The sequence below is a fragment of the Morus notabilis genome, unplaced genomic scaffold, assembly GCF_000414095.1.
Source record: "Morus notabilis unplaced genomic scaffold, ASM41409v2 Scaffold176, whole genome shotgun sequence".
Lineage (NCBI taxonomy): Eukaryota > Viridiplantae > Streptophyta > Magnoliopsida > Rosales > Moraceae > Morus > Morus notabilis.
Window position 1 is genome coordinate 574,273 of NW_010368054.1, and position 23,741 is coordinate 598,013.

Sequence of the window (23,741 nt, forward strand, 5' to 3'; positions counted from 1 at the left end):
TGGAAGACTCGGTGCATATCTGGGATAACTTTTAACTTAGGTTTTTAGGTAGTAGAAGAGAAGTGCAAACTGTAGCTTTTCTGCTTAGTGTTTTGGAACCATGTTTTTCAAAGAGTTCAATGAGACAAAAGTGATTTCTTTGTCTACTTAATGAATATTAGAACTTTTAAGAATAGAGTTTGTAAAGTTATATTGAAACTCTTGTACAAGTCTCGAAATTAAAGTTATCCAAACACTCCCACAAGTAGTTTTTGAGTGAGGAATCCATAATCTGCTTACTATAAACTCTGAAAACAGGCCACAATAACTCAAATTCCTAGATTACAATCTTATTCTTGTGTCATAAATATTTTTTCAAACCAACATCTTCGTGTTTGGGCATGTTGTTCTCTTATATTTTTCATAGGTGGAAGAGTTGAGGAGCAAGGGTCTAGAGCCATATGCTTATAGATGGGATAGGACCCACTCTGCTAATCAGCTGCAAGAGATATACAGAAATCTAGGGAGTGGCGAAGAGATGAACAGCGATAAAGATCATGTATCAATAGCAGGGAGAATTGTGGCTCGCCGAGCATTCGGAAAGCTTGCATTTTTCACTCTAAGAGATGACTCAGGGACCATTCAGGTTCTCTCACTCATTCACCTGCCTTTACTTATGATGTAGAGTTGGTTTTCTAAGAAATTTGAAAATGTCTTTCGTTATATTTAGTAGCAAGGTTCTCACTCAAATTACTAAATTAATCATTTGAATGCAGCTTTATTGCGAAAAAGGAAGGCTTGTAAATGATCAATTTGAGCAGCTTAAGACTCTTGTTGATATTGGTGATATACTCGGTGCAAGTGGCTCAATTAAGCGGACAGAGAAAGGCAAGTAGTTAAGAGCTTCTTCTTTGTAGATAATTGCTTTAGCATTTCTTGATAGGAGAAGGATGTTAAATTTGTACAAAAATAAGGACTTACATGTATATATATGTGTGTGTATTTAGGGGAGCTCTCTGTCTTTGTGGACTCTTTTGCAATTCTTACGAAGTCTCTACTCCCCCTGCCAGACAAATATCACGGTCTAACTCATGTGGATAAGCGTTATCGGCAACGGTGAATTCCTCTTTTCTTTCCTTTCCCATACTCCCTCTTTTTTTGTTGGGTGAACGCATTGTTTTCGGACTCCATGATAAGATGAAATGCTGAAAAGGTTTTATGCTGATAAATGAAGTTCCAAGTTTTTTAATATCAAAGAAGAAAAAGATATAGTGACTTGCTCTAAACTTGATTATGCTCAGTAGGAGGGATTTAGAGAGAGATGCTCTCCTTCTCTCTAGAAGTCTAAACGTCTTGCGTTGAGTTTTTAGTTTCCAATCATGAATTCGGTTTCTTACAACTGTTTTAAACATGAGATTAGAATTGGTTCAAAGTTGTTCATCATTTCTCTAGGACAAGATGGAGGTTATATTAAATTTGAGGAGATTAAGAAGAATTGCAGGTTTTTTCTTTCATGCTCCATTGATGCAGCATTCTGGTTAAGTAATACTCTGGGAAGTATTTGCAAATTGGAAGTTTGGCAAGGTTTCAAACGAAAGTTTCATCAATGAGTTTGCTGGCAGAGATTCTATCAAACGACAGGGGCGAGTTTCTAAAGATAATGAAGGTTCAAGCGGGGGTGGTAAGAAATTTATTCCTCCCAGGAGATAGAACCAAAATTGGTTGGTGTATCTTGTTGACCAAGCTTAATGTGATTTATGGGGAGAGGCTCCGATAATTTGTCCTCTTCAAGGCAGCAGGGTAAGAGGAAGGAGAATTTCATGGAAGCAAGAATTACCGGGGTGATGGAAGACAAGGATCGAGTTAGACGAATGGCGGGCCAAAAAGCTCTACACAAGCAGATTCCTCCTAGTCACGGTGTTGAGACACTGAGGAAACCTATCCATGATGAAAAAAGAAAGTTGGAGTAGTTAAATCATGGAGTTCGGCAATGGTTATAGTCAAGAGAAGAGTGAACGTAGATTGGGAATTCATCAATGGGCTAATTGAAAGTTGATTGGCGTTGACAGTTGAGGTGGTTCCTATGTCAGCAAATAGAGCCGTCACCTGGTATGAAGACGAAGCCGAAAAAAGTTCGTTGTTGACAGAAAAAACTCTGTTTTGTAGAAATGACCGGGTTGCGAGGATGGAACTATGGTAAATGTTTTCTTATTGGGAATACGTCCAAATTGAGGCCATAAATAGTTGGATTGGAATTGAGGGCTTGCCTATGAGTTTGTGGAATGCTCATGCTTTCAAGGTTATAGGCGGAGCCTATGAGGTCTCCATGAGATTGTGAAGGAAACTTTAGAGCAATTGTTCCTAATGTTTGCTAAAATTAAGGTCAGAGGATTCAAGGAAGGGCTTATATTGCCTATTCTGGAGGTCTCATGTTAAGGTGAAAGGATTCATCTAGGTCTGCTAACATGGAAATCAACTAGATTCAATCCAATGGCAGAACATGGGGTTTGATCTTCAGAAGTATTGAAGGGCATGCCAAAGCTGCGAACTGAAGCAAGGAAGTTCATGAAATTGAAGAGAATGGGATCAAATTCGTGGAGCGAGGCAATAATTCCGGCGAAAGAATCTGGACAAACGAAAACAAGGGAGATTTTCCAGTGTACAAGCCCACCAAGATAAACGGTGATTGTAGTGGTCACGGTGAAGGAAACGAAAGGTTGGTCGACAACTTCAATTTGGAGTCTTCATCAACATGTATTCCACGTGGCAAGCATATTGCGGGGGAGGTTCCGTGTATCCATGCAAATTCGAGTGGCCTATGTCCCTATGTTGCCATCAATCTCAAGAGAAGAGAGGCTCGAGAGTAGTTGAATAGTCGATTCTTGATTATGCAACTAATCAATTTCACCTACCGTGTAAAAAAAGGGTAAGGGAATTATTTCTATTCAATAAATTTGGAATCTTGGGAGACAACGGTTTTTCAGAAGGTGAGGAGTCATTTAATAAGGATTAGGCCGATTTAGAAAATGGGCCTACAATATTTGGGCTTACTGAAAGAGACCAGCTATTGAGTAATTTAAAGGTGGGCTTTGGTAAGGTATCCTCAGAACCGGCCAAGATGATCATAAACAGAGTGGGTAAGCTGGAGGCCCGAAAACAAATAAGAATTTATTAGGGCCAAAATTAAAAGTGGGAAGATGAAACGCAGGGGAAAATTCCCAAAAAATATGTTATGCACTACTCTAGTGATGGAGACTTGGAAAATCGCATAATTAAGAGGATGTTTGTTTCTTGTATTCGTTCCTGATTCTAAATTATGATTCATGGTTCTCTACAGTGTTTTTCTCTATCAAAAAATACATGTAAAACGAGAATAATTCTGAATCATGATTCTGAATACATGAACCAAACGTCCACTAAGTGTTTCCCGTATTTTATCGACGCTCTAGAATGGTTTTGAAAAACAAAATTGATCTGATTGGATGAGGGGTTGAGAGAGAATCAGACCTTGTTCCAAAAGAAGGTCATACAAATGTTGAAGGAGAAGGCGATTTTCTTCGGGATACAAAAGCAGTTCGTGATTAGTCACTTCTTTTTGCTCAAAGGAGGAGTGTGATGGGATGGACGATCGGGAAGGGCTTGTGAGTCTTGAAGAAGTGAGGCTTCTTACAGCGCCAGACAATCCATAGGAATTAGCTATATTGATCCAAGTGGGTAATAATCTTGAAATATGCCTAAACGCTTTAATTCTTTCTCCTTAAGCTTCAGTGGCATTGGTTGAGATGGAGGAGATTGAGGGTGAGATGATGGAGGGAAGCAATTTAGACATTGACAAGATTGAAGGGGGCCCAAGTTTGGGAAGGGCTGAAATGCACAGAAGGAGAGAACAAGCTAATTGCAAGGGTGGATTAGTTAAGTACACTGACTATTGGAGGAAGGAGAGTGGAGTGGAGTAAAATATGGTCAGTGCCTCAAAATATGCAGCTCCAACTGTCGGGTTTAAAGAAGGGGTCTAAAGGTGTTAAATTCCTGCATTCAATTAATTAGAAATTTTAGGAATTGTTTATTTTTGAAATAATTTTAGGAGAAGAATCCGGTAATATATTACCAGATTCCCTTTTATTCTTTCCTAGTTCAGTGGAGATTGTTTCCTCCTTTACTGCAATCTAGGATCTTTGCTTAAGGAAAATCCCTCTGTATATATTCATTGTATTTCTTTCATTCTAAAGTAATAGAGAAATCAGAGCAAAGTATTCTCACAAAAACCTACAAAAGGGAATGTTGAAGGGACTGCAAATACCGCCAGAAGAAGAGGTCAAAATCGGGAATTGAAGAATTTGGAGTTTAATATCCAGTATGACAAGAATGTTAATGGGGATGTAGATAAGATTAAATGAAGCTGATGACTTGGAATATCAGAGAAGGGGACTCTTCGCTAAAAATATGGGCAGTGCAAGAGGTCGTGGCTTAGGAAAACCTTGATATTTTGATTCTACAAGAGGTTGAAAGAAAGGAGATAGATAGAAGATTTGTGGGCAGCATTTGCCAATCCCGATTCAAAGAATGGGTCCTGTTGCCAGCTGTGGGTCGTTCTGGTGGAATTTTGGTAGTTTGGGACGTTCGATGAATTATAGTAATTGAAAGTTTTTGGGAGATTTTTCGGTTTCCATTAAAGTTGAGAAGGGGATTTTTGGTGGCTTACAGGAGTATATGGCCCTAACCATCATAATAAAAAAGTGTTATTTTGGGATGAGTTAGCAGGGCTTTGGAGTTTATGTGGTCAAAGATGGTGCGTTGGAGGAGATTTCAACGTTACCCGGTTCTTGTCGGAAAAGAGTGGCAGCAATACTGTTACTAAGTATGAAGCTGTTCGATGAGCTTATTAAAGATTTTAGGTTGATTGATCCGCCTATTCATAACGCAAAATTTACCTGGTCTACTTTTAGAGATTCTCCCGTTAGCTGTAGATTGGACATGTTCTTGCTTTCCGAAGGTTGGATGGATTTTTTTCCGTTTGGGCGTCAAGAATCGACTATCTGAGTAGTTTTAGATCACTGACCCATTCTATTTCATACAAGACCGCCAAAATGGGAGCCCTCCCCCTTTAGATTTGACAATATTTGGCTCGAGAATAAGGAGTTAGTTAAATGTATGTAGGGTTGGTGGGATGAAGAAGAGGTTAGAGGCTGGGATGGTTACTGATGTATGAGGAAGTTGAAGTTGTTGAGTGAAAAAGTAAAAAGGTGGAGTATGGAGGTGGCTGAAGCAACGTGTGGAGAAGCTTTAAATGGAATCGAGGAGATTGATCAAAAGGAAGGGAGCTCCGAGCAGTCTTCGGTTTTGCATTTGGAGAGGAAGGAGTTAAATACCGATTTTTCCGCCTAATAGAGGAGGAGGCTAGGGTTCTGAGATTGAAGTGCAAATCCATTTGGGCATGAGAGGAAGATGCAAATTCCAAACTTTTCGATCGCTTACTAAATGCGATACTATTTCAAAATTGGAAACAGAAGATGGAGTTTTTATGGAGGATGTGGAGGAAATTTTGAAGAGGATAGTAGAATTTTATGAAAAACTATATGAATTGTCGGGTGGTGAGTTTTCAGGAGTTGAAGGTCTAGATTAGAGTCCAATTTCTACACCCGCTGCAGAATCTCTAGAGATGCCATTCGAAGAGGAAGAAATCAAGAGAGCAGTTTTCAATTGTGACGGTAACAAGGCTCCTGGTCCGAATGGGTTCACATTATCTTTTTTCCTGGAGTGTTGGGATTTTGTGAAAGTTGATGTGTTGCAAGCGATTAAAGAATTCTGGAGGACTAGGATTATCAATTGTATTACCAACAAAACATATATTTGTTTGATCCCTAAAAAACTAAATTCTAGAATTAGGGATTTCAGACCCATTAGCTTGGTTACAAGCCTGCAGAAAATTATATCTCGAAGGTGTTTTCGTATAGGCTGGAGGTTGTTCTAGAGGAGACAATTTAGAAGTTCAAGGGGCGTCTGTGGCAGGGAGGCAGATTTTAGATCTAGTTTTGGTTGCAAATGAGGTGGTGGAAAACTATAGTCTCAAGAAGAGAGGGGGTGGCGGTGAAAATTGATTTTGAAAAGGCTTATGATCACGTCGAATGGAAGTTTCTAAAGTTCGTTTTGGAGAGAAAAAGGGATGGTGCTAGGTGAAGAAAGTGGATAGCGGGCTGCATTGGTTTTGTTAACTATTCCGTGATGATTAATGGCATGCTGGGGGCAAGTTTGCAGCTTCAAGAGGGCTGCAGTAGGGGGATCCTTTGTCCCAATATCTGTTTACCCTTATAGTCGATGCGTTGAGCAGGTTAGTTGACAGGGCCGTCAAAGGTTCTCTTTTTATTCCTCTTAGTGTGGGGAGAATGAATGCCAAATAAGCCAGCTCCAATTTGCAGACGACACATTATTTTTTAGCTCATCTAAGGAGGACAATTTGATGAATCTAACCTCTATGTTGGCGATCTTTTGTCTAATTTCGGGTTTGAAAACAAACCTGGACAAAAGCATTATTTTGGGCATAAATTTGGAAGAAGAGAGGTTGGTTAGGCTGGCTAGTGTTGTCGTTTGTTCAGTGGGTTTGTGGTTAGTTAAATACATGGGTCTACCTTTAGGCGGAAATCCGTTGCCGACATCCTTTTGGGATGCGGTGGTATCTAGAGTGGCAAAGAGATTGGATCGGTAGAAAAAAGCATTCTTGTCAAAAGGAGGTAGGCTAACACTTATTCAGTTAGTTTTATCTGCTTTGCCTATCTGTTACATGTTGGTATTTAGAATCTTCGTTGCAATAGCAAAGGTGATTGAGAAGCTCATGAGTGATTTTTTTTTGGGAGGGGTTTTCTGAAGATAATGCGACTCATTTGGTGGCTTGGGATCAAGTTTGCACACCAAAGGAATTGTGGGGTTTGGGTATTGGCAACATTAGGAAGAGAAACGGGGCCCTGTTAACAAAATGAATCTGGAGGTTTCCGTTGGAATCTGATGCATTATGGCATACGGTTGTGGTAGGGAAATGTGGATTGGCTTCAAACAAGTGGATTCATGAGCAGCATTGAGAGTAACACTTAGATGTCCATGGAAGTCAATTCAGTCAGCATCTGGGATATTTTTCCAGTGGGTTAAATGGAAGATTGGCTCAGGAGAAATTGTGAGTTTTTGGGAAGATTCTTGGATCAAAGGTGGTACTTTGTGTTCAAGATGTCCTTTATACATAATTTTTTTCTTCGAGATCAACCAATAGCAAATTTTGTGGTGGACAATGACTTTCAGGATGATGGTAGCATCTCGTGGAATTTCAAAGTGCCAAGGAACTTAACAGATAGGGAGTTGAGAGAGGTTTTGAAGTTAATTGCAAATGTGGAAAGAATCAGGCTTATTGGTGTAATCCAAGATAGAAGGGAGTGGTGCCTGATAGCAGTCGATTGTTTTCAGTCAATTCACTATTTTCTTCATTGACAGCTGATTCATCAATTCCGTGTTTTGTCTTCTTTAAAAATATTTGGAAACTCGCGCCCCCATCAAGGTCCAACTGTCCAAGTATTCTGCTGACTGCTCGCTCTTAATTAGGTGAATACTCACGATTCATTGCAGAAGTCCGTTCCTTTCAATCTCTCTAGGTTGGTGTTGCTTGTGCAAGGATGATGGGAGTCAACTAATCACTTGTTTTTACATTGTGGTTATTCCCGCCTGCTTTGGTCTTGTGTGTTGAAGGAGTTTGGCTTCTCTTGGGTCATGCCTCGAAGTTGTACAGAGTAATTTGTTTTCTCTCCTCTTTCGAGTCTCAGTCAAAAGGGGATTCATTTTATGGAGGGCTACAATTTTAGCTACTTTTTGGGGCTTATGGTTAGAAAGGAATAATAGATTTCTTTGCATAACACTGGAATTTGTTTAATGATAATACCAATCTAGTAGTAGATTTCTTAATTTGAAATGCTAGCTATAACTGGACTTTTCTTTTCTATGTTAAGGTACTTAGACATGATTTCAAATCCTGAAGTAGCTGATGTATTCCGGAAGAGAGCAAAGGTAGGTCATATTCCCTCTATTATTCCTTTTTAACCATCTCCAAAATTTCGTGTATATCTGATGACAGACAATATTAGAAATTAAGTGCTTGTAGAACTGGGGTAAATTTGACTTAACTGAGAATTTGCTAAATTCCCAAGATTCTCTCGGCCCTTCTTCTTGCCTCTGATATTATTTTGGAATCAATTTGGTTTCTCATTTTGTTGGGTTTTAAATTGTGTCTACAATGTTCTATGATCTGATAAATTTCTTTTGAATTGTAGAATGTAGATGATACTTTATTTGTCTATGCCTTTCAATAAATGTTATAAATATAGGTTAATGCTTTACTTGTTTTATTTGTTGAATTAGATTGTGTCAGAGTTACGCAGGACAGTCGAATCTTTTGGCTTTATTGAAGTTGAAACTCCAGTTCTACAGGTTTGTGGCTCTTTTTTTTATTTTTTTATTTTTTATTTTAACTGTCTTTCTTATCCAAATTTCGTAGTTTTCAGCGATACATTTATTCTAGCTATAATTCCTTTTTTGTTTCTGTTAATTGGTATCATTTGATGATTATTTTACATGCTCAAGAATTTTTCTACTTGTCAATTTGTAATTGACTTGATCAACTAGGGGGCAGCTGGTGGAGCAGAAGCTAGGCCATTCGTTACATACCACAATTCACTAGGAAGGGACCTTTATTTGAGGATAGCAACGGAGCTCCATTTAAAGAGAATGATGGTGAGGTTTTATATACACAACTCTTTTTTTGTTGGGCGATATGCATATGCCTCACTGCTCCCCGCTATTCACTATTAAGTTACTGGTTTGACATGATAAAACTTGTTGTGTCCACTAAAGAGAGTGTCAATTTGTATGCATTACCGTTGCTGATAAATTTTTTCGTTGGTTGATCTTCCTCTTGTGCCCCAGAACTCTTGACACACTGCATTTAATTTTGCGAGTAAAAACAGTACCTCCCATTTTGTAGTCCATGAATCAAGAGATTGTGTATTTAGTTTTGAATTTTAATGAGGTTTTACTGTAATTGCAGAATTGCTGATGTAGAACAAGTTAGAATTAGAGGGGAGGAGAAAGAGAAAGAAATAGGTAGAGAACGATTTAGAATTTGAGGAAGAGAAGAGAGTATGAGAGAACATTTAGGGAGAGAACAAGAATACTAGGAGAAGAAAAGTGTATATTTCATAACCAAAATGACTTGTTTTTCCATGTTACAAGATGGCCTATTTATAGATAGGCAATTTAGCACTAGTGGCTTAAGTGACAACTAACTTACAAGGTGGTCATTCTAGATCTTAGCTAATGACAACTAGGAATGACTTGGCCTAGTTGGATTCTAGTAAGGAAAGCTAGCAAATGACAACTAAGCATGAGTTGACACAAGTTTCCAAGTTGTCAACTTTCAGAGAATAACAAAATTACAAAATATAAAAGTAATAAAATACTAAATCCTAATTCTTAATTCTTCCTCTAGCGACCTCTAGTGTAGGTTCGTAATTTAGCATTGTGTTCCGCATCAATTGCATTGGTTTCTTTTTGACTAAAAAAATTAGCTTACCTCATATGTTTCCTTAAGGAGCTCCAGCTCTTTGTTCTTAATAGTATATTATCTGTTAAAGCAATAATTCAATTGATGTTATTCTTTGCAACTGATTAAGCACTTGAAGTCTTTTTTCCCAGCCAATCTTCGTACTTCTTAAGCTACCTTTTGTTCGTCTGTTTGTGCAAATAAAATTTAATCAGTTGCATCACTGTCTTGTTCGACATGGGCATTGAGTTCAGAAATATAGATACCTTTATCAGCAAATTGCTTTCAATGAAACGGAGTTGTCTCTTTATGATTCTTTCTCATCTTATCTTGATCTCTCCTTCGAACACAAATACATTTTTCTCCTTTCTAATTTTTACTAAATTGGATTTTTGTAGATTCTGTCATTGTTTGCAGGGTCTTTTCTTAAATAAAATGGGTCGGTTTACTCAATCTGCTCTTTGCTTGTATTAAGTATTCTCTCTTTTTTTTTCCTTTTAATTTGGGGGTGAGGGATTTGAAATGTACACCTCAAGGTGGGGACTTACTGCCGGGCTATGCCTGCGACCACATTAAGTCTTTGTTTTTAGTTGTCAGTTTTTAAGCTTTTTAATGATGTCGTTCTAAGTTTGTTTCTTCTCCTTCAAGCTCATCAAAGATATGCAGCTCCGATATATATGCATATACATATACATATACGTGCGTTGACCCCTCTAGCATTTTTCTCATAATAATTGTATTATGTTGCTGCCGTTCTTTATTCATTGTGAAACAAAATTTAAATATATGTGGATGATAGGTTGGGGGATTTGAAAAAGTTTATGAGATCGGTCGAATCTTCAGAAATGAAGGTATTTCAAATCGTCATAATCCAGAATTTACCACCATTGAGGTACCTCATTCATAAAGTTCTCTAATCTTTTTTGTTTGATAAACTACATGGTTACCGTGAATTTACTTTGTGATCTGCTAATTGTTGATTGAAGTATCAACTACCTACGTGTGTGCAGATGGCTACATTTCTTTTAAAAGAAGTTCTGATCTGAATTGTTATTAGTTTGAACTTTAGATGTACGAAGCATATTCGGACTATGAAAGCATGATGGACATGGCTGAGGAAATTGTTACTCGTTGTGCACTTGCAGTTCATGGGAAGCTTTCCATCGATTACCAGGTAAAGTGTGATAATTTTTTACGATCTTGTGGAGATTCTTTGCGTGATTAAAATTGCTTCTTTGCGAATTATTACAACGGTAGCTTTCTGATCTGTTTAAGCTGGTACAATATATTTGTTAAGGGAGAGGAGATAAATCTTGAGCGACCTTGGAGGCGGGAAACCATGCATAATCTTGTAAAAGAAGCCACTGGCATTGATTTCAAAGAATTTGGAAGTGATCTTGAAGTTGCTAAAGAAGTTACTCTGAGGACCCTTGTGAATCTTGAAAACCAAGAAAAATCTTCCATCCGAGCGTCCCCATCTGTTGGCCACCTTCTTAATGAGGTTAATCTGCAATATAATCCACTAGTTTGAGTTTTATGTGTCCGTACAAGCACGCAATTTGTTGTTCTTGTTCTTCAAGGAATTTTTTATGGATCATGTGAGAATTTTTCAATACGTAATTATGTAGTGCTGCTACTCCATTTAATTCTGTTCTAAAGGAGGAATATTTTTCAATAAACTAAATTCTGTTTCACTCTGTTCTAAAGCAATTTTTATTGTGCTTTTGTTCTAGGTTTTTGAGATTTTCATAGAGCCAAAGCTTCTTCAACCCACGTTTGTTTTGGACTATCCAATTGAGATATCTCCTCTGGCAAAACGACACCGAAGGTATTATTATTATTATTATTATTTTGATAAGAAACTGGAAACTTCATTAAATGAAAAAAATTACAAGAGAAGGTTCGGGATGGAAGAGGATTCCATTATGGAAAATAGAAAAAATACAATTGAGAAAGACTAAAGAGTCGAAACCAAAATAGATACAGAAAACTAAGTTCCCATCTTGTTTAAAATATCTTCCAGCTTAGACTTTTCAAGTAAAGCGGAAAATGTTTAAAAGAGGAATCTGTTGATGACTACAGCGACACAATAAATTTTGCCTTATAAAAAAGATCTTCAAAAGACATCTTATCCTAAAAAACTCTTTGATTTCTTTCTATCCAGATGACCAATAAAACAACTACAATCAAAGCTCTCCAAATTGTCTTGGCTTTTCTGTCCCTCCCAAATCCGAAAAAGTCATCCACCAGTATAGAATTACTTTGCACAGGAAACGACCAAGGAATTGCAGCTGCTTCCAAAACTCTACATCACAGCTTCCTAGCCAACTCACAGTGCAGAAACAAATGGTCTACTGTTTCAGACTGTCTTGACACAACACACCAGCTAGGAGACAAGGCTATATTAGGGCGTTTTCTCTGCACTAAATCACAAGTATTCAACTTTCTATGAAAAAACAACCAGGCAAACACCTTAACTCTATATGGAGCACAAGATTTCCAGATTGATTTAAGAGGCTCAAAGTGAGGATTATTTGGATTTTTTATTTTTATTTTTATCAAGGATTGATAGAAAGAATTACATGTACACCCATTTGAATCCCCTTCCCAAATTCGGAAATCACCCCTGGAAGGATTTGGAGAAAAATTCCCCAAAACTTGCAACAAATTCTAAAGCTGATCATATTCTCTTTCATTGAGATTTCTGCGGAGACCAAAATTCCAATTTACAATGGAATCACCTCCCACAATCAATACATCTTTTCTTTTCTTTATTTTCACCTCCCTATCATTTATAAGACTATAAAGTCTTGGGAAAGTGATTGCAAAAGGCTGATCACTACACCATTTGTCTTCCCAAAATCTCACAATACTTCCATCTCCCACCTTCCATTTCACTGGCTCAAGAAACAAATTTAGACTTTGAGATATTGATTTCCAAGGATTCCTATGAGTGCCTCTCCCTACCAGATTGGAGTCCCAGCTGTTAGATTGCAACCCATATGTACTTCTAATAATCATAGCCCAAAGAGAACCTTGTTCTAAGGGAGACTTCCACAGCCACTTACCCAATAAAGCATGATTCTTCTTCAACAAAGTTCCTATATCCAGACCCCCTTCTTTCTTGCCCAAAGAGACCACTTTCAAAGCCACAAGATTATCCAATTTTTCTCTCTTTCTCCAATCCATCCCAAGGAAACCATCTCATCCGATCTTCAATCTCCTTTGCTACTGCTACTGGGATTCTAAAGAGAGAAAGGTAATAAATTGGAATGCTAGACAATACAGATTGAATTATAGTTAACCTCCCTCCCCTTGATAAAAAACCTATTCTCCAATTATCAAGTCTCTTAGAAATCTTCTCTACCACCGGATCCCAAAATCCGTTAGACAAAGGGTAACCTCCCAAGGGTAAGCCTAAATACTTCATTGGCAAGACCCACCTCACAACTAAATACTTCATTGGCAAGACCCACCTCACAACCTAACTCCAAGGCCAAATTATGGATTTCTTCCGCCTCCACATTTATTCCATTTATTGTACTCTTCCCATGTTAATTTTCAATCCCGAACAAAGAGAGAAATTTGAGAATAGTCACCGTGTTGTTGAAGTTTTCTCTGGATGGATCTAAGAATACCAGGGTATCATCCGCAAATTGAAGGTGAGAAACACCAATTTGTTCCCTACCAATCTTGAAGCCTTTGATAACCTCCGAATTCTCCGCCTTATCCATCAATCTACTTGAGCCATCCACCACTATTGTAAAGAGAAAAGGGATAGAGGGTCACCCTGTCTTAATCCTCTTGAAGCCCCAAACCTGCCTCTTGGTTTACCATTAATTAGGACCGAAAAATTTGCCGAACTAAGGCAGCCCATAATCTAGCCAATCCATTTTTGACCAAACCCTTTTCTCTCCATCTATTGCCTTAGGAAAGACCATCTTACATGATCATAGGCTTTCTCAAAATTTAGCTTGAAAATCAGCCCCTGCTTGCCTTCAACTCTATATTCCTCCACTACATTCGCAATCAACACCCCATCTAAAATCTGCCTTCCATTGATAAAGGCACTTTGACTCTTTGATACCGTAGTCCAAGACTTGCTTCAACTGATTAGCCAACACCTTTGCAATGCTTTTATAATGACTCGAGACCCAAGGTATTATTAATTCTGTTTGTCAAGTTTAGATTCACTTTTGCTCTAGAAAGTGTGTTCATTCCAATGAATCAAGATGTATTAAGATATATAGGATCATGTTGACCATGTAAACACAGTAGGATTAAAAGAGTTTTGAACTCTATGTTGATGTTTTTCTGCTGCAGTTGTTACCCAAAATTCATATATCTCGTTCTTCGTGACAAACAGTTTCTAGGGAAATGTTCTCTTAGTAATTCTGGTAAGGGTGAAAAGAACTAGGTTCAGCCCTTTTATATGCTAAGCTTATAACTTCGAATTAAACTAAGATACAATTTTTTTTTATATCAGTTGAGAGACTTTTTTCCTGCTGCAACTTTTCCCATGTAATACTTGTGGCATTCTAAATATCTTTATTCGCACATCCTCCTCCTCCTCTGGGTTTCATCTTGGTTTCTTATTAATACATATTTCTTATAAAGAAAATGCTTCTTATCAATATTAAAGATGTTTTTCCCCCATACTTTTACTCGCACATTTCTTTGTCAACTAACAAAATGTTACTCCATGGTAGGCATGCAGGGCTTACCGAGAGATTTGAACTTTTCATATGTGGTCGTGAGTTGGGCAATGCTTTCTCAGAATTGACTGATCCTGTGGATCAGGTAATCATTGTCATCAGTTTGACTTTCTTAGTATTCTATTATTGCTTCAAGTATTCAACAACATTCAACTCAAGTGGTTGTTGATTTGCAAGTTTGTTGCTTTAAATGATGTATTGTTTTCATAGGTTTATAGCTTGAGATGTGATTATCCAGTTTCTTATACAACAACCAAAAGTCATTGGTGATTCAGTTCAATATGCTGATTAAAAACTGAAGTTCAGAATGGCACTAAAATTTATGATAGGACTTTTCCAATGGAAAGAGGAATAGAACCTATGGAAGCATTTTGAATTGTACATGGATGGTGATGGTGGTGATACATATCTGGTATTAGAAAGATTTTTTTTTTTCTTTTAGAAAAAAGATTTGATACTAGTTGATATGTGTATTATAGTTTGTTGAGTTTTATATTTCTCCGCCTTTTCATCCATTTTATGCTTTATCAGTAGATTATTTTTATTATGGAATAGAAACTGTTTTGAGAAGTTGCAGAAAATTGCATGTTGTATTGCAAGTTTCAAAAAACGAACAGAACACAGAAACTTGACTGCCAGCAAAAGAGCAACTTGTAGAAATAAATTTCTAGAGCTACATTTAGAATGTAGTCAAAACTCGTACTCAACTTGTAGAAGTAAATTTCTAGGGTTGTTTATTGATAAATTGTGTCACCTACTTATTCACAATGGATGGTTGCATCAAATACTTGTAATAAGTTGTAGCCATGCCATAAACCATGAAGTGATAGGATTGGTGGCAACTCGCAACTACTGCTAGGTATTATGGTTAAGAAAACTTCAGTTTGAACCTTCAAGTTGAAATCTGGATAGGGAAAATAAGAGGCTATGTTGATATTAACATCACTCGTCCATGAATTGAGATATGAGATGTCCGGTGCCAAAAGCTTCTACTGGTGGATAATTTGTTTTCTTAATATCTTTGTTTCTTGCTGGAAAGTGTAAAAGCCTTTTCATTTAGTATTGAATGCTGACAGAGAGGACGCTTGGAAGAGCAAATAAGGCAGCACAATGAGAAGAGAACAGCAGCTGTGTCAGAAACAGAGAGCACAGGAGAGAAGAAAAATAATAACGAGGATGAGTCATATGAAGTGACGCTTGATGATGATTTTTTAACAGCTTTGGAATATGGGATGCCTCCAGCTTCAGGAATGGTATGGTCATTTCTCTCTCGCTCTCTTTTTCCTTGCCTTTTCCTTTTCTTTTTGGCATCTATCGCTGATTCAGTTTTTAGATACCAACATTTAGGTTCTTTGAATTATTATTTCTTCCACTCGTGCCATTTAAATGTCCCTTGGGGCGTGGTGCAATTTGGCCCCAAAATTTGCGACATTTAAATTGCAAAGGTTACAGTTTTTTTTTTTTTTGGTGTGCCTTCTGGGACCTGATTGTGAAATTGAGCCAGAAAAAGAAAATTTGTCAATGATTATATGCATGAAATACACAAGCACATGAAATTGACATTCTGTACTTGTTTGACTCTTGATTTATTTTTCAGCTGCAACTGTTCTCGAGTAGTTCCTAACGGTAAAGTATTATTTTTCAGGGACTTGGAATTGATAGGTTAGTCATGCTGTTAACAGACTCGGCCAGTATTCGAGATGTGATTGCTTTCCCAGTGCCTAAGAATCAGGAATAGTTACATGACCGAAGGCCCCGTAAAATATTTTTATTGAAATCTGGAGAGCAGAGGATATATTGGGTCAGGATTATAGCTCCTTTCCTTTTTTTTTTTTTTGGGCGTCCCAGGTCCATTTTCAATTAGGAGTTGAATAATATAATCAGTGTTTGGGCACATTTTGGGCGCTCTCCAACTCTTTGTTGCCCGTCTATTTATTCCTTTAGCATGATATTCTTTTGACTCTATTAGGGCCAAGACCAAAGTATCATGAGTTGGTCAAGATGATTTTTGGCCTTGGAGAAAGTCTCCAGCACTCAACAGATGTGAACAAGATGTGTACTTTTGGTCTATTGATCATGCCATGAAAGCTCAAACACTTCTCAAAATGCTTTTTCTTCTATAATATTTATAATCCACTACAAGACTCAAAGCAGTCTTGCAGCAATGCTATTAGACATTAACGGTGTCTAATACCACAACTCACATAGGATAACTCTCATATGAGTCTTAGTGTTACGTGTAAGATCCATGTGATGAGAGTTGAAATATGCCCGAGTTGTTATGTTGGGCATGGCTGATGCCCTTTATTTTTTTCCCTCTTGATTTTATTATGTGAGAGGTGGACTTTAGGTATGAGAAGGAGCTCGTGTCTAGTCCAACTTGTGTCTTGTGGTGTCCAGCTCTACTAAACTAGACAACAAAATTTTCTATTATCATGAAGGGCCATTAATGGGTTTGTTCAGCGGCAAAGATGTCTTTCCTTTTTCTCCTACGATGCCACGGGTTCAAATCTTGGCAGCCCCGATATAGGTCTTACCCGGCCAATAGGCTGTGTGCATTGGACCCATAGATATTTGCCTGAAATTGGGAGCATCCTTTGAGTAGAATTGGTCGTGCTCTTTTTGTTTCATTGGCTGGCTTTGGGATTTTTGCTTAGTAGACTATGGAGATGAGGGGTTGGATGGCATCAGTGATCCTCTTTCTTATCAGCCAAAAAGGAATCATGAAAGAAGCTTTCGCATGCATGCAGAATGCTCAAAATTCAAAACCGAGTAACTCGATCTGCATGCCACATTGCTTCATCATGCTCTGCTTATATTTTCAGCTTTTGTTAACTTGCAATTTTAAAATTGCTATGATTGGTTTAGTGAAGTAATGAAGAAAAAAGTACCAAACGTTCTTGTTTTTCTTTTCCTGACCAAAAGCAGTTGTAGGTTATTATTCTTTGGGTACGGCAGAATTTTAAAGCAGCAGCAACTAGTAAGCTTTTGTTCATTCATTCACCTCCATCACTCTACTATTTCCTATTATTCTCTATATTTTTTTTCCCAAACATTTCTTGCTTTCTCCTTACCAAGACAGGGGTGCGTTTGGTTGGTGGATTCGTGCCATGATTCGAATCATGATTCGTGATTCGTTTAAGTATTTTTTCTCACAAAAAACACAAGTAAATTGAAAATAATTCTAAATTATGGTTTTAAATTTATAAATCAAATATCCACAGAGTGTGTGGATGGGACAAGGACCAACGAGTGAAGGTGTGGTCCTTAAAATATGGTTTATTATTATTGGTGGAGTGGAGGTGCACAAACATGGTGTGCACCAAAAGTGGATGCCATAATTTCCTTCTACACTTAATGCAACTCTACGACATGTCACGCATTTCTTTGATGAAAAGAATCTTTTGCTTACTCACTTTTGGCTTTACGTGGCAATCATCCTTTTGTTGTTATTTGACATATACCCCCACCACAAAAAAAAAAAAAAAAAAAAAAAAGAGAGAAGGGACATATCATACCATTTAATTAAGACAGATGAAATTTCTATAGTAAGGATTCTCAAATGGAAAAAAAACAAATTCATTTGAACCTTATTAAAAAAAAAAAAATCCATTCAATTGTTTTACCGTCGAGAGAGAAAATTTAGCGCGGCACAATTTTTAAAATAGGTACCAATCTAATTAAGATGTATCGGTCTTTCTTTATACTGATTTATACTAGTTGAATCTTCTCATTTTTCATAAAAAAAGTGACCAATTTTGTTCATTGAATATGTCCATTTTGGGTTTGTGTGCCGCTCATCATCACAAATGTTGGCCTTAAGAACATTGACTACTCCTTAAAACTAAGGGCAATTGGTGTCGGCTCTTTAGTTGGTTGGTGAAGTCATTTTGCAGTGTCATGCTCCATAGGATGGTCGTATACGCAATTATGGTGAACATGCTTCACTCCACTGCTATGATTCCATGTTACACGCTTTTTTCCTCTTCTTTTTTTTCTTGTTTTTTTTCTCTTCACAAGTTGGAAAAAAAAAAAAATCCACACTGCAATCTCAGTATTAAAGTCAATTGAATGTTTCTATTATTGGTCTTTAATCTCCATAAAAGCTGATATCACTTTTATCAAAACTAACGATATTAATAATTTAAATTTATGACAAGACTATTGAGGATAGTTTAATTCGTGTTTAACGAGTGTGTGAAAATTTTAGGAGATAGTAAACATTTCAAATACATAACATGTTTATTTGTCATAGTAAAAAACAAGGAATTTTCCTTTTTCCCAAATATTTATGTGATTACTTAAAAATGAATAGGTGTAGGAATTGATTAGAAAAAAGAAGAGGGAAGGATTTTTTTTTTCCGCTGAATAGGAAAACCCAATTTTAAATTTACACGTGTTGTTTCTGTAACGATCCACACCTCCACCTGATATAATATTGTCCGTTTTGGGCCTGAGCCCGTACAGTTTTGTTTTTGGGCATCACCTCCTAAAAGGCCTCATACCGTTAGGAGGTGGTGTCATTCTTTATAAATCAAAACTCATTTTCATCCTCAGACGATGTGGGACTGCACAATTTACCATTTCTTGGCCTTGTGCCTTAAGAGATTGATGGTTGTCATAGTTTCTCTTTCATTAGAATAAGCCACACAATTAGTTTAGTGGTTTTACTTAAATTTAACTAATAATATTGTTCGTAAGCACATGTTAATATTCAAGCTATCAAGATGTCTATACCTGAAGTTAGTAAAAGATAGGAATTGAATTGCTTCCATTTATACTTCCGCCTTTTTATCTTCATTTTTTTTTTTTAATAATTATCATCCGTTTCATTCCATTACAAGTTAGTAAACAATTCCATAAAATATTCAAAATTTTGAGTTTTCATGTTGCCAACTTAGCCAAATTAAAAACCTGGAATAAAATCTCATAACAAATTATAAGGTGTTAAGTCAATGTTTACCAATCCCTTTTTTTTTTTCCTTTGACAATTAGCCTCGTTCACTTCACAGATTTGAACTGAAATGTGCTATTTTTTTAAAACTTTTTACTGTAATAAAAAAAATTAAATGTGACATTTTTTTTTAAATTTTATTATAAAAACTTAAAATTAAAAATTCAAATCAATAAAATAAACTTGAACGAGACCTTAATGTAGCAACTTCATATTCCAAATAATCTCTCTCTCTTTCTCTCTCTCTCTCAAAATATAATTCAAGACAGAATTGAGAGGGAGAGTCCTTTGCCCCCATAATCACACACATTCCGGCATGCGCTTGTTCCTAAACACCCTTCAAAAGTCTCTTTAAAATTTCACATCCCACTTGATAATCTTACGTGGGTTTTTCAATCATCGACGGCTTTTTCTTGGCTTCTCTCATATCGTGTGATATCCTAAGCTTTTCCACATGGCAAGTTTTTCTTTATTCGGCCCCACCTTATAAAGTGCCATTGTAATTGTGGCACAACTTGATAGTTTGGTAACACAAAGATAATAGATATAAGTGATGATTATTAATAGTTGTTTAACCATTAAAACTGAAATTAGTTAATGTTATAACTAACTCAAAATTAATTAATGAACTTGCTATTAGTTAAAAAGATGTTGAGATGTTCTTTCTCAAAAATAAAAAATAAAAAATAATAATAATAATAATTGATACGGATGGTCCTTAATCTGTTTAGAAGGTGACAGTTTGATCTCTATTCTTTTAATTTTGACGAAATGGTCCCCAACGTCATTAAATTGGTGCAATTAAGGTCCCGTTTAGTTTGTCGATTTGAGTTGAGATCTGACTTTATGAGAGAATTTTTAACTGTAGTAAAAAAGTTAGATGTTACTGTTTCTGAGAGCTTCTAACTATAACAAAACTGAAATTAAAAACTCGAATCGATAAAATAAATAGGGCCTAAGTTCTTTCCATTCATATCTGTCAAAATTTTCATGGAAAATTGCACATAGAACCTCACAGGACCACTTTTACTCAGAAAAGACTAAAATAACCTTAATTTTAAATGGGTCTTAAGTGATATATATAATACATATATATGAGAGAGAATAAAAACAAATTTATTTTCAGAAAAATATTATTTTCTCTCATTTCTTCTACAAGGCTAAACCCTAATGATTAGAAATTCAACCATGGAATTTAGACAAGAAATTTATTAGAGTGATTATCTTATAAAATGAAATTGACAAAATGACATTTTTTTTTATTTTTTATGAAGAATGACTGAGTGATTGTTATTTATAAAAAATTATCGTTCCTAATATTTCAGTAGTTATTTTGTAAATAAAATTTTTTTTAAAGTTATTTTGTTAATAAAACTTTTCTATTGAGTCATTTTTACAATGCCTCGACCTCCTCCTCTGTGCAAGCTAGACCTCTCAACGTTGCAAGTACAATCCCTCCGCCACAGAGCACCCATTGTGAAGCCCCTTTTCTGCACGAGCTCAGACTCATTGCAAGAACCTTCGCCGCATGAACTCGTTCGATCTTGAAAGACCCTCTGTTGTGAGTCCAATCGCCTTCATCGATCCCGCACATTGCTGCCACCCTAACCCCTCCGTGTTGAGCCTAGTATGATTGATAGAAAAGAAAAGTAGATGGAAGGAAGAAGGTGGAGGGATTTTAGGAGGAAAAATGAAAATATAGGTTGTTTGGTAGAAGAGAAAAGAGAAAGGAAGAGAAAATGGAGTGAAAAATAATACATGTGGGCCCCACTATTTTTTTTCTTTCCACAAGTGGGCAGAAAATAGGATGAAAAATGGGGACAACTCATTAAAGTGAGCAAAGTTACTAAACTACCATTTTCTCCATCAACATCCAAGTAAAAAATTTAAGGGTATAAAAGTAATTTACGAGTGAGATTTTTTCTTTTCTCCCAATTTAACTTTCAATACTAAACAAGTAAATATAAGCTTATTTTCTTTCTATCTTCTCATACCAAACAACATAAAAAAAAAAATTAATTTTCTTTTCATCATTATTATTTTCTATCACTTTCATATTTCATTTCTATTCTATTTTCTTTCCTTCCTACAAAACATAGCATTAATCTTTGCCTCCCAAATATTTTGTCCCCGAGCCTCCTGCCAGCCAATCGCTGCCGACAATGCAAGCTAGATCCGCTGAAAGCTTTGCTTACAATGGCTAGAAAGGGAGGGGTTGGGAAAGAGAGAAAGAGAAAAGAATATAACAGAATAGTGGTCCCAATTTGTTTATTTATGTATTATGTGATATCTGTACTTGGATTTTTTTTAAAAAAATTTATGTAATGGATTCTTCTTTTTTTTTTAATGTAAAATTTATTATTTTTTCTTTCTCAAATCTATGTTCTTTGCAATTCTTGAGGGCATTTTAGATCTTGAAATTATATATCACATTATCTTCCCGTTTCTATGTTTTTGTGCAAATATGTTCTTTCTCATATCTGTGTTCATCGATCTCTTCTTGAGGGTTTTTTTTTTTTTAGGTAAACATCAAATGGAACATTTTCAATTGTTTGATATCCCTATTATCTTAGCAAGTTATGATTTTGGCTTGAATAAAAGACGATGATATGTAATTTGGTGGGCGGCTTTTTTTTTCCCCTTTTATTTTTAAATTCGGGTTTTTTGTTAAATTGAAGAACTCTTAGGGGCATTTGGTATGCAGTAATTTTAAGGATGAGAATGAGAATCTGCAATATTACCATGTTTGGTATAAGAATTATAATTTTTAAATTCTCAAGAAAGTGATTACCATAGGATTTACTTTCTCCCATTTTAAGGTAATTTGAATACCACCCAATATGGTGTTATTCAAATTTCTAAAAATCTCAAAATCATGAGAATCTTATTATTATTATTATTATTATTATTATTGTTATTATTATATTTATTATTAATAATATTAATATTAATAATAATATTATTTTATTATTATTATTATTATTATTCTTACTGATTCTCGCATACTAAATGCCCCGATTTAGCCACAATTAAACCCACATTTCAGTCGTAATTAGACAAGATATGCACTTTTACAATTATACCCACATTTCAGTCGTAATTAGACAAGTATGCACTTTTACAATTATACCCTCTCAGAATGTCACATGAGAAATCACACGTGAACTTCCGTTAGAAAATTAACAGATATGAATAGAGGAGTTAATTGTACCCGCTTAAAGAGTTTGAGATAATATAATAGTGCTTTTGTAACAGGGAAGGAAGATGGAATATGGCATTGAGAAAACATTAGTTATTTGCTAATAGAATCAGAAAATAATTAATGACACAATATATATCTTAATTTGCTTTTGAAAAGGGAGTCTTGTATAGTATTGAATTCCTAATGACGGTGAAAAGTTTTAATAATTTGTAATATGGAAAATATATTCTCTTAGACAAAAGTAAGAAAAGAAAAGAAAAAGGTCGAAGCCTTTCATGAAAGAAGAACCTTATATTGAGGCAAAAGGCAGCCAAAATCCCACAATTAAGAAAGAATAAGAATAAAATCAAACTTGGCTTTGCCCATTTAATTATGCCTTGGAAGGCCAATCTTTAGTCCCTCCAGAAATCCACAGTTTGCTTCTAATCTTATTCAAGCCAAAATCCTAACTTGCTGGCGTGGTCTTTATAAAAATAACTTAATATGAAAGTTTTATTAATAAAATAAATTTTTTTAAATTTTTATTTATAAAATGATTACGAAACGATCTAAATAAACATTTTTTTACAAAAAAATGATTAGAAATAAAAAATAAAAAAAAGTCATTTTATCAATTTCATTTTGTTAGATAATCATTCTAACAAATTTCTCGTTTAATTGTGGCTAAATCTAAAGGTTCTTCAATTTAACAAAAACCCAAAATTTAAAAAAAAAAGAAAAAAAAAGCTGCCCACCGAATTACATATCAGAGCTTGTTTGGTTGGAGAATTCGTACCCTGATTCAAATCATGATTCGTGATTCGCTATAGTATTTTCTCTCACAAAAAATACACGTAAATCGAAAATAATTCTAATCTCATAATTTTAATCTATGAACCAAACGTCTCATAAATCTCAAGTATACTCATATTAAAAGGGGACAAGAAAAAAGAGGAAAAAAAAGAAGAGAAATCCCTGTTTAAAAAAAAAACAAAGAAAAAAGAATAAGCTCACATGTGAGGCAACTTGAAAGTTGTGGTAGTATACTAAAATAATGCAAAATAGATTGGAAGCTCTTATGGGCAATCATTTAGGTGAAAGAAACCTACGACATGCTAGACCACATCATAGAACAATATTTATATACATTTAAATTTGCAATAATAAAGGCGCAAATATTTTGTTTGCATATGTCTTTATCAACCAATCAATCAAACTGAAATTCACAGCTTCTTTTGATCAACGTGGAATTAACATAATCTGCTACGTTTATGCTCCATTATTTCTGTACTTCAATATAAAACATAGACTTTTTTCCGTAAGTCTTCCGATCGGTGT

At 35.8% G+C, this 23,741-nt stretch overlaps 1 protein-coding gene across 2 annotated transcripts in view; it reads left to right on the plus strand.

Moving 5' to 3' along the window:
* The window catches only part of LOC21402086 (lysine--tRNA ligase, chloroplastic/mitochondrial), a 16,939-nt gene extending 565 nt beyond the window's left edge, over window positions 1-16,374 (plus strand). The window contains exons 2-14 of one of the 2 annotated variants that reach the window (XM_024176229.1): window positions 407-625; window positions 756-867; window positions 987-1,095; window positions 7,965-8,022; window positions 8,374-8,442; window positions 8,638-8,745; window positions 10,353-10,445; window positions 10,623-10,727; window positions 10,851-11,054; window positions 11,287-11,381; window positions 14,263-14,353; window positions 15,345-15,521; window positions 15,914-16,374. In XM_024176229.1, the coding sequence (XP_024031997.1) occupies window positions 407-625; window positions 756-867; window positions 987-1,095; window positions 7,965-8,022; window positions 8,374-8,442; window positions 8,638-8,745; window positions 10,353-10,445; window positions 10,623-10,727; window positions 10,851-11,054; window positions 11,287-11,381; window positions 14,263-14,353; window positions 15,345-15,521; window positions 15,914-16,006 (1,533 nt within the window). In that variant the 3' untranslated portion in view covers window positions 16,007-16,374. Of the gene's footprint in view, window positions 1-406; window positions 626-755; window positions 868-986; window positions 1,096-7,964; window positions 8,023-8,373; window positions 8,443-8,637; window positions 8,746-10,352; window positions 10,446-10,622; window positions 10,728-10,850; window positions 11,055-11,286; window positions 11,382-11,717; window positions 12,260-14,262; window positions 14,354-15,344; window positions 15,522-15,913 lie in introns of those variants that run through there. The other variant, XM_024176230.1, reaches the window with a different exon arrangement.
* Window positions 16,375-23,741: the final 7,367 nt, after the last annotated feature.